Here is a 12,426-nt window from a genome sequence, read left to right as displayed (position 1 = left end):
GCTGACCACGGTTAATCGGAAACGTTTACTCGTAATATAAAGGTAGCAAATATGGGTTTTCCATCATGATGATGTCCATAATGATGTATCACATATAATATAGTCAAACTGTATTCATGACGTTTTTCATCGCGTCGATCCGTATTATACCTATCACGATTATTATGTTTGCATTTTATTTCTTACCTACGGGGTACAGAACGCTGCATAAATTACAATCACGGAGCGTGTATTTTTGTTCTGAACGATTGTGTTATTTTGACAAAGACGGCGTAAACAGACCAATTATTTATTTTTTTGTGGGAAAGAGTGACTTAATTCCTCTATACTGATTCATAAAAATGTTGATAGGCGTATGGTGTTTCACCAAAAACAAATAAAGTTATCAATATACAAATACAAATAATTATATTTACCTGTATATAGGTATAGATACTTAAATTATTTTAATTTTAATATAATTTGCGTCTGTTATAAAAAATAAATTTACAATATTATTCAAATTTTTATTATCATATTATATATATACTTATTAATAAACAGTACAGTATATATTGAATAAAAACTAGTTTAGTCGACTACAGTTAAATTTTGATCTATCTCATAGTTGTAGAGTTGATATACTACTGGAATTATAATTTCAATCATGTTACATGGTATGTTTTAAAATATATTTAAAGTTTTTTTTTTTTTTAGAACAGGTAATAATTATATGTATGGTAATTTGTATTTCTAATAATTTTTGAAAAAATACAGTTTTTATTAGTTCGTATTTATATCACTCGACAGAAATAGTGTAACACAAAAACAAAATGTGAATTATATTTTTCTTTCAGAATGAAAACCTAATTAATTTTGATTACATGTATGATAATATGTATATTGTATTCGGGGGTTTTAGCTTAATATATTGTTTATAAAATTAATTAAAAAAAGCTAAGTTGTTACAATAGATTATTTAACTAGAAAATCAACTTGCAGTTAAGTAAATTAAAAAGTTTAAATTCTCACGTTTGTGAGTTATTATTATTGTATTATTGTTTGATTTTTTTCTCAGAAATCTGAGTATTCATTTTTATATAGTCGAACTACTAGGCCACCATTTTCTCATGGGATTGATCAATTTTTGTAAGACAATGCCAATGACGTTTTTTTTTAAATTTGTTTTTGATCCAGTAGGATATAATTGTTGAAACACGTCATTGTTATCGTCGCAAGTTAGTCTATTTTACGATATTTATAGATCAAGATTTTATGATAATCCACAGAGACTATTAATGTTATTTACGTTTAGGTTTGTAGTTTTCTGTTTTTTGTTCTTGACATGTCTACTACCGTGTACATATTACTGGACTACTAAAATCGGACGAAACATCTCAAGTCTTCATTGATTTTTATATTTTTTTTTATTCATGATATGAAAGAATTATCATTATAATGATTTTATAACATTATTAACAGAGTATATATATGTTGGTTTATTTTTTTATGTAAACTACAAATATTATGTAAGATTATTGGCTAGAAAAATTTCACATAAATATATATCAAAACCTGTTAATTATTATGGATGCACCTATACATACAATTTACTCTAAAAAATTACAGAATTTATACTTTTTAAAATTTGGTGAAATTAGTTTAATCAATATTTATTATTTTTATACATTTTATTGTTATCTTTGCAGATATTTTGTTTATTTTCACTCTTATTTTTTGTTTTGACGTATTTGAATTGGCAAAAATTAGAAATAATATGACTTATAATATTATTTATCAGTTTATTTTCATTTTTCAATGACTACAATATTGTCCAAAATTATCCAAAATAAATTTACCTTAAGAAATAAAAGTAAATCTTTTATTGGAATCAATATTCATAGCTGCAAAAAATAACTCTTAGTGGCTAGTATATGCATAATCATCAGAGAATAAACTATAAATTATTGAAACCAGAGGTGTACAATTATTGAATATCTATTGTAATTTAAACATTAATATTTTATATATTTTATCATATTACATAGATTTGAAGGAAAAATTAATGTTAGTTTATATAAATGAATATTATATATATACGAATAGACGAATATTTTACAAAATATTATATTATTAAGATACAGTATTTTTTCTATGGAATTAATACCCAAGTCTTAATATGCATCAAAAATTAACTTATAGAATCATAACTCATAACTTCTACAAATATTTTTAAACTTTTTATTTTTTTTTTTCTACATTAATTTATTTATTATTTTTATATTTTTATATGGTATATTTAAGACAAGTACCTATGTATTAGTTATAAAAACACTTATACAATAATAATTAACTTATAATATTAGTTATTATAATATTCGTATGTAATAATAATTTATAGTAATAATTAGATGTACTCTTTATTAGTTAGTGAGTTATTTATTATACCAGTAGAAAATTCAGAAAAATATATGTATAATATTAACAGTCGAAAATAGAATAATTACCCCTACAATAATTAGATAGACGAAAAAAAGAGTATTTTATTATTTCAGTTTAATTAGATGATGTTAAGCAAAATAATATGAATTAAGATCGACAGGAAAGTAATTTAATTGTTGATTTATTGTTATTAAATATATTACACAATGGGTACGAATTAACGAATCGCATGCTCAACGAATAATTATTAGTACCTACAAAAAAAGAGTAATTTGTGTAGTTGTATTAGTTGTATAGTGTTTGAAATTGTTTTATTGTGTAATGCAAATTATATTATTATTGTTAGTAGGCAGTAGTAGAAATATAAAATATGCTATTTGAAGATTAGAGTATATATTAAATAAAAAAAATACATGTTAATTATTGTGATTAGAAATACATTGGTATTTTTTTTCTTTTTACAGGAAGTTGTGGCGTGCCAGATATGACGTCTATATCAGACATAGACGAGGACGTTATAAACCGAAATTTGCAAAAAAGATACTCAGCTAATCACATATATGTATCCTTTTTATTATTTGCTATAAATATTTTTTTCAATGATTTAAATAAAAATATAATATTAATACAAGTTCATGAAAATATAATGTGTACAAGTTTAAACCGTTTGGATTAGGTAAGTACAAAATATTAAAGGTTATAGTATACAGAATGGTATTGTGTTAACGTTTTGGGAAAACGAAAAATATGTATATATTTTTATAGAATATTAAATTTATGATACTGCTATCTTACATTGATCAGTGTAGTGTATGTATTCGAATCAAAGTTTTAAAAAAATCTCTCCTCTTCCTTCAAAACGCGTACATGATAATTTATAATAAAAATAGTGAGTCTTAAGTGAAAAAGTCCATGATACCACATGGCTCAAAATTGCAAGCAAATTGAAGTATTTGAAAGTATGGTGGCTATAAATGTAAATAAAAATTCTAAAATCTAGAATTTAAATAAAAGAAAAGTATGATTGGTGAATCACTCTGTATGTTCTGTGTTTGTATGTTTTTTTAACTATCGTTTCATAATTGAAGTGATTCGCATAATGACTTATAATTAAATCCGTCTAGTAGTTATAATCTCCAATTCACAGACACTTTTTTTCAACAATTACATCACGGAATGAAATTCTATATTATATTTTTTTTAAGTGTTCATAAATCTCGATATGTTTTATACATATATGAAACACACGCTGTTCAATTTATGTGCCTTCAACACTACAACGTTTTATTATAATTACAAGACGCAATAAGCAATGATAATTTTCAGTAGAAAAAATCTATAAAAAGACCTCTTTAAAAGGTTTTGTTGTATATTTATTTATTTATAGACGAGTAAGAACTCTTTAGAATCATAGTATAGTAAGTGATATAATTTCATAAAAAATAATATTTTGACAGTAACAACTAAGGTGTTTGAAGAACATTGAAAAATAAAGATAATAATTAAAAATAAACAAGATATATGACTGTAGATAATAATACATTTCAGAACTTAATGCTACATAAATATTATGCTTAAAAACATGGCGTGATATAAAAAATAAATTAATCTAATTAATAATATTGTTAGTTAAGTAAAAACTTTAGGAAAAAATGATGCGGAACTATAGCTGTAATTTATAAAATGAAACAACGAACAAATTTTTTAACCTTGTACCATGGTTATCAAAGCTAAAACTAAACATAGAAAATAATTCGGGGAAGCTATGTAACCATTTAGTAAATCTGAAATTTTTCTCTTTAATTTGTATTTAGATATTTTAAAATAGGTAGCTTGTAGATAATATAAATCTTGGCTAATAGACAAATGTAATTTATAACAAATTTATTTTTTGGAATTTATACTGTAAATTTTCTATCTGATTAACACAAAGAGTATAATTTGATGACCAAGCTATAGAGCTATATTCTAAATGAGACCTGACAAATGAGAAATTTATTTTCAAAGAGTTTATGTTTTTGAAGTTTTTAGTGTTTCTATAAATAAAATCTAACAGTTTTGAAAGGTTTATTAATAAACAAATTTATGTGTGCTGAGAAAGACTTATTGCATTCAAGTAAATTTCCTACATCTTTGATGGAATTGATTCTTAAATTTAAAACGTGATCTATTAAAGACGAGTGAAAGTTATGATATTACATTTGTTGATATTTAATAGTAAGCAATTTTGTTTACTTTAGCTAACAAGTTTGTCCCGGTCAGACTTTAGATGTAATACACTAGAAAGAGATTCAAAAGGCAAAAATATTTTAGTATTATTGACAAGTAATAATAAATGTTCTGAAGAATCTAAAATTAATAAATAAAAGAGGAACAATAGTAAGAACCGTGTTTATACTGGAGCTTATACTAAATTAGTTGGAAATAAAATAAAATAATTTCACTGCTTCAGTGAGAAAAGTAAAATATCATTTTATCCTATTTAAAAAACTGTCTACTAAAACCAAAAATAGTTATTTTCATGAAAATTAATTTGTGATTAACCTTATCGATTGATTTTTGGAAGTCTCTTTATATGGAATAAATTTGAACATGGTTACTGAAGGAAGTTAAAATTTTAGATTAATAAAGCAAAAGATTTGTAGAAATTAACTTTTTTGGTCTTAAGTCGTGTTAATTAGGATTAATATAAGGAGAAATAATTAAAGATAATTCTTTTAAGATAATTGCTTCAAACATTTTAAGAATAATTGACATTTTTAAGATAGGTTTATAATTAGTGATATTATGTTTGTTACTGGATTTATGTATCAACGTCACAACTGACATTTTCCATAGGTATGTCAGGAAAGCATGGCTATATTTCCAGATTTGTTAAAAATTAAATGTAGAGAATTTACTGTTACTGACCTACATCATTTAATTTTCATTATAAAGTAATTTTAAATTTAATCATATTTTTAACTAAGAATACAATAATTTGTATACAATATTTTTGTTTTTGAAATTTTGATGGGAGTTATTAACTTTTGTGTTTTCTTATAAAAAAAAAAAAAAATAAACAATTAGTACATTTATTTCATATCTAATTGTGCCATATAAAGGAAATGTTTTTATAACTATTTGTATTTTATAATATAATTTATTTGTTATCAATTTTTTTTTCGTAGGCATTCAATTTTAAACCACCGTGAAAATTTATGAAAAGTAAAAAAAATAATTAAATATAAAACGAAAAATTCAAAACATTGATTTAGGATCAAATTTAAAACAAATATCGACGCTTTCGGTTTTTTTTTTTTGTGAATTTTGCTTTACCCTTCCATTCACAAATAATTTGCTTGTAACTGGTGTTGCAGTAGTCTAAAATAATTTTATATTTCTATAATCTCATTTCGTTACCTAGTTATTTTGAAGATTATTCCGTTTAGGTTGTAAATTTAATCATATTAATATATAATTTACGTTATTTTGGTTTTTAATGTAATTTTTGTCAAGATTTCAAAACGTCCGCGAATGTCTAAATTTAAAGAAAATAATGTTTGTGAGCTGTATATTAAAAGGATGGTTACTATCGATCTTTGGTATAAAATATCCATTAAGAATATAATGTGTGTGTGTCTGTGTGTATAATAATATATTATAATAAATTGTAATAGCATTCATTCAATTTTAAACAGCTTTAATATGACGTAGATTTACTAATTTTGATACATCAGTTTTTATTGTAATATATAATTTATTATTTTATTATGATTTTAAAGTAGGTCATTCCATTTATAAATTATTAGCATATTGCAGAAATAATGATAAGCAGTGAGATGAAAAATTATTGAATTGCGTATAATTGATAAAATTGTACAATTTATACCCAATGATAATAAAGTATTAACTAGTAATATTGTGCAGTGTGGAATATCTTCGATTACGTTTTATCACGGGTTCAACGATTACTATTTATTACTTGCTATGCTGTTTACTCGAACTAGACTAAATAAAATAAAAATACACATATTTGATATCAAATAAATTGTTATTTTATAATTGTGTTACTTCCTAAGACAATAGGATGAAAGGAGTGTATAGAAATAATCCCTTCACATGTTATTGTTCATTTAAAAATATAATTTTAAATAAAATCCTAACTGAAATTGATAAAATATTGTCTTCTACTAAGTAGCATTTAGTGAAAATTGTATTTAAAATAATATGTAGGAGTAAGTATTGTTATATTTTATAGGTATATTTTTGGTCGTATAATTTTAGTGATGATAATTTATATCATATACTTGTAATTAACAAAAAAGTTAATTTAAATGTATTAAAAATCACTTAAAAGTAATACAAAGGAAAATAATCTTAAAAATTATTATTTACAATTTATGCTATGAACAGAGTGATTCACCAAACACGTTCATCTCCTTTTTCCCCACAATAATGAATTTATTTAAAACAATTTTGATATAAAATAGTAAAAATGTGATTATACTTGTATTTTCAAAAATATTGTATAATGAATCCAAATTAAGTAAAAAAATTATATTTTTCATAATCTTTGAAATATTGAGCATTCATTATTAAATGAATCACTCTGTATGTCATATTATGAATTAATATAAGTTATCGCGTATTATACATATATATTCATTGCACACAAATATGCATTGTGTTATCAGTAGGTACACATAGTTCATAAGCACATCACGAGAGTGGACATTTCGATTTATTCGAACAAACTTGAATAGTACATAAATTGTATCAGCACGTATTGGTGACGTATATTATAGCCTTTAAGGTATGCGTACTGTATATTGCATTGATAAATTGACCGTAGACATGTAATTATTAAATCAACACTATATACGTACTCTCCACATTTTTTTTGTCACTGCTTATTAGACATAGTTTATACGTAACATAATATAATTTTTAGACTTTTTTATTTGTGATTTATTCAATGGAAACTTAAACGAATTTTTAACGTTTCAATTGACGCAAATAATTTAAAATATTATACACATTACACGCATGAATGTGTTGAATAGATTAAATCATTTGATAGGTACACACTAAACAGTACATCTTTATAGTATCTATATTTATAAAAAATTTGATAAACAAAATGTGTGTGCATTAAAGATTTAAAAACGAATTTAATGAGCAATGGTTTTATTTTAACAATGTATTAGATTTTTATGGAAATTTTATTACATATAGTATTGACGGAAATTATTTAAATATTGTCAAGATGTTTAATTGTATTGATGGGCTATTTTTTTTGTTTAAATATGTTATTATTATGTTAATTTGAAAATAATAATAAATAATTATTTCCTCTATTATTTAAGTTCTCGGTGTACCGAGTTGATAAGTGATCGTATACGATTATACAGTATTTAACTTTTTTTAAAATAAAATTAATGAAAAATCACTGTAAAAATAATATATATATATATACATCTAGATTAAATTAAAATTCAAAAAAGTAATGATTGAATTGATTGATATAGTTATAATTATGGTATTTTATATATACAATTTCTTGAATTGGTTGACAGATATAAAACTGTTTGTTTTATTAACCTCAAATTATGAAACATTTTTTTTAGATAATCCAGCAATTGTATAGTATAAATAAATATGCAAGTGTGTATAATTTTATTCAGTAACTGTCACAATTACATTTTGTGGGCCGTGCTGTATAAAAAATTACAACAAATATTAATATTATTTTTATTAGGCAGCTTAATATTTTTTCATATTACTCGTATGTTAATGATGCTATTTTTTTTAAAAGTTAAAATTAAATTTAGTTAGTTATCATTTATTTTTAGATTTTTCTTCATAGTTAAATTTATGTTAACTTCATATTAATATATTAATATATTTTTCGTACAATTAAATTAAAATAGATTATTATCTAATAAGTATTATAAGTATTAAAGTCCATTATAAGATATAACCTAAACTAACTGAAATTTTTCTGGGGACTTCTATCTCACTAACTACCATGAACCATCAAACTCTTCTTTGCTAAAATTTCACTGATTCTCAAATAGTTTTGTAACTTAATAAAAGTATTTGACTCAAAAATATCGTTGGTAATTATTATTGAAATTTCTAAAAATATTGTTAACAATTATTTGTTACAAATTAATTTTATTCTGATTAATATTGATCAAAATGTTTGTCTTCTTGATGTTCACTTATATTTTGCATACACGTAATTAATAATTATAGAGTGTAAATATGTAATCATGTTTTATTAGTTTTTAAATAAAATATATAAAATAAATATAAAAGTTTTGAATTGCGATATGATTATTATTGAGAGACCTTTTGCGCAAGCTGTTGTCTTGATATATTAATTATTTATGAAAAAAAGTGCTTGTTGGTGATCATGGCGAATATAAAAACAATTTGAAATTCGTTCTACATTATATATTTATTAAACAAGTAACGAATGAAGTTTTGACTTATAAATATTATACACAGGTTTATATATTATTATTTATTAGGTATTTGCTATAATTAGTTTCACACTACTGTCGCAATTTTGAATTTAATATACTTTTAACTTTTTCCGTGTTTGTCAATAGTAATTATCTTATGATTTAAATTTTGAAACTGTAGAAAACGTATTTAAACTCATCTTTGAATCATAAGGTTAGTCGTTTGCTTTATCATTAAATACCATATTTTTGGAAGGAAAGAAATCTTTGGCTAACAATTTTTATTTTGTAATACCGACGGTACAAATACAAACGACTTGTGTTGTATATACACATTTCAAAAGTTGTTTATACACGAATTATTTATCACGATAACCTAATAAATCATGTGCTTACTGTTTACGCTTATAATATAAAATATATACTTACCATGAAAAATAAATCAAGTTAAGATTTTTTGCAAGACGTGTTTAATCTTTTTTTTAATCTTTGTTAGATATGTTTATAATTATTTTTAATATAATATAATAGTACATTATATTGTAGTTTTTATATAGTCATCCGTATACAAAATATATAATCGTTGGTACAGTGTGATTAATATTTTTTCAAGATGAGAATAGACTTTAAAGAATGCATCTAGATAAGATACAGATTATTTTACTTCTAAAATCTTGAAAAAATGTGATTGATAGATACATTTTTTTTTTTATTAGATTGAAATAATATTATACATATCTATAAGCGATGAGCAGTAGTGGCTCGTAAATCGTAAATAGTAAGGCAGATATTTTCAAAATGTATGGGAAAAAAATGCTGTTAAAATATAAAAATGAGTTTCAAGTTAACTTCAAAAATAATTCAATTAATATTTAATTTTAACCTTTAACAACTATAAATAATTAACCACGAATAAGGCATATATTATTTATATTAAATATTAAAATAAAGTCAATTATAAAAAATAAAAAAAAATAAAATACTTATTACATTTACTAAAATAAAAGAAAAGAAATATCTTTTTTTATACTATGTTTTATAAATTAAATCTATCCTCTTGTCTTTGAGTAATGCTAACTTCACGATGTTATGACAACCTCCCTGTTCCTATTTCTATTATTGGAAGTTATGTCGCTTCGACAAATGACTAATGGAAAATTTTAACAAACTCTGAGGCTCATTTCATAATGAAATTTCGACTTCCCCCTCTACCATGATATATTTTATAACCGTAGGACCGTCTAGCTCGTCTGAGGCTAAATATTACTAGCCTCTCGGCACTATTTGGCTTTTGTCGAGATTACTTTATCGTTCCACGAAAATCTTGTCGTGATTTTTGATAATATTGACGAAGTATGTATTATCATTATTTACCTACTATAATAATTAATATTATCCACTAAAAAATAAATTTTTTTTATCATTAAAATAATACATAATAACAAAAAACTTTTGTATTTAAAAATTTTTATTATATTACTGAATATTATATTCTTAAAGTCAACTATAATTATAGTATATACCTCCTATTCATTTAAAATAGTTAGGTGAGGTTGAGCCTCACTTGGTTCCCCTGACGAGCCGCCACTGGCGATGGGAATAAATATTGAATATTTATTTGGATAAATTAGTTATTTAACATAACTATTAGAATTTGAATTAAATGACCGGAACAATAGTTAATTATTTACTTACTATAAAATCATGGTACAAATTAATTTTACTATATACAAACATACAATTATTGCGGACTGCTATCACTAGACACTAAGGTTAGATTTATAAGTGTGTGTGTAAGAGGGGGGGTGTTAAATGTATAATTAAAGTTATAACAAAGTGCTCCTCAATTCAATTTCAAATCGTTTGTGATCAATCCGTCGATTGCTGTCGATTGTTAGCACGTCCTTAATCTATACCGACATGTCGTAGTTTATGGTTGTATAATAACGTATGACACAATAATGCTTTCAGTCTTCAGATTAAATAAACATAATTTCTACCGTTGAAATAGTTATTTATTTTTGAAATGTTATTATTATATTATAATTTAAAATTAATTAATTAAATTAGGTATTCATTAGTTTGATAAAAATAATGCTATACAAATTAAGTACTTAGTAATATATTATTGTTATATATTGATTAACAACGTAAAATATAGAAATACCATTTTTTTAATATATTTTATTTTGTTATTTTATGTATAGACGTTAAGATATTTAATATGTGTTAAACCTAAAATGATAAATGGTTTTATTACATATTCGAGCGTGGTTAACTTGAATTTTTTTAACTCAAAATCGTCAATACCTAGAATTTTTTTCTTGGTCTTTCGAGATATTTTATTTAAATAATGCAAAAATCTTGTTTAACTTGAATATTTTCGTATAACTCGAAGTTTCAATTTATTTATAAAATTATTGAAATATGACGATATAAATACATAATATATAAATTGTATGTAAAAATAAGTGGTAAGTTGACACAATAAACAATTGTGATTAGAGTTTTCGATAGAATTTGGTATTTTCAATGGGAGGGGGTATCTTTGGAAATATTTGAAGAAGTATAAGCATCACCTCCCCATGATCATAGCTCTCGTACATTTAACAAATCTTGCCGAAGGGTTGGTATATAATCGACGTATTGTATAATGATATATTATATTCTGCAATTCATCGCACTTATTACAATTTTTTTTTTTTTACGACTACTGTATATATAATAATAACATGGTTACATATATAATTTACGTGTGCCGATGAATAAATCGTCACGAAGTAATGAACATTGTTCGTCAGATGACAACCGTCCTGTTTAGTTTTATATGCATATATAAATATGTAATACGTTCAACTGGGAACATTTTTTCCCCTTCATCTCCGCGCGTGGAAAGGGGGTCATATCGATCTATTATGTTATTATCGTTGTATATTCTGCCGCTGCCGCCGCCTCTATCGTCGAGGGAGTGGAATGAACCCCGTGCAGCCGATCTGGCTGTCCGCTGCGATGACTCATCATGTTCGGCGGCAGCCACCACCCTCAGCAAGCCTCGCTCGGGGGCGCCCGCCAGACCGCCCCCGAAATTGCTCTGAAAATATATACCTTTCGCAATACACAAACAATGTATAATATTATATAGATTTTCAATGAATTCGACTTATATTATTTTTACATTTTCTTTGCTTATTGACGCTAGTAGATTAAAATTTAAAAATAATAATAACTCCAACGATAGCTGACACGCGATATGTACCTTCGACAAAGCGGTTGCGTGATCGCATGGCTTACATTTATGCATAATAATATTATGTATACGACATCGGTGATAAATGGAATACCGTTTTCTCTTGTGTTGCGAGAAATATTAATTTTCATTATCGTACGTATGGATTTTATATAATAATAATAATAATAATATTTTAACGATCACTTGTATTCATTGTTGATCATAATACATTTTCATTTTTCTTGTTTTTTTTTATTTAACGTCTTGCGGACGTCTGTACTTTAGTTAAAGACCACGAAATAATTGAAATCGCAATATTGGTCT

General features: G+C 24.3%; 1 protein-coding gene across 4 annotated transcripts in view; it reads left to right on the top strand.

Moving 5' to 3' along the window:
- The window catches only part of LOC112603280 (myosin-I heavy chain), a 110,636-nt gene that overhangs the window by 36,008 nt on the left and 62,202 nt on the right, over nt 1-12,426 (top strand). For all 4 annotated transcript variants that reach the window (XR_003115155.1, XM_025351790.1, XM_025351789.1 and 1 more), the window contains exon 2: nt 2,886-2,983. Coding sequence is in view for 3 of the 4 variants with exons in the window: in XM_025351790.1 (XP_025207575.1) it covers nt 2,886-2,983 (98 nt within the window). In the remaining variant the exon portion in view is untranslated. The remainder of the gene's footprint in view (nt 1-2,885; nt 2,984-12,426) is intronic.

Source organism: Melanaphis sacchari, unplaced genomic scaffold (genome assembly GCF_002803265.2).
Source record: "Melanaphis sacchari strain LSU unplaced genomic scaffold, SCAv2.0 Contig9_pilon_pilon, whole genome shotgun sequence".
NCBI classification, from domain to species: domain Eukaryota; kingdom Metazoa; phylum Arthropoda; class Insecta; order Hemiptera; family Aphididae; genus Melanaphis; species Melanaphis sacchari.
This window is presented reverse-complemented; position numbering and strand designations above follow the sequence as displayed.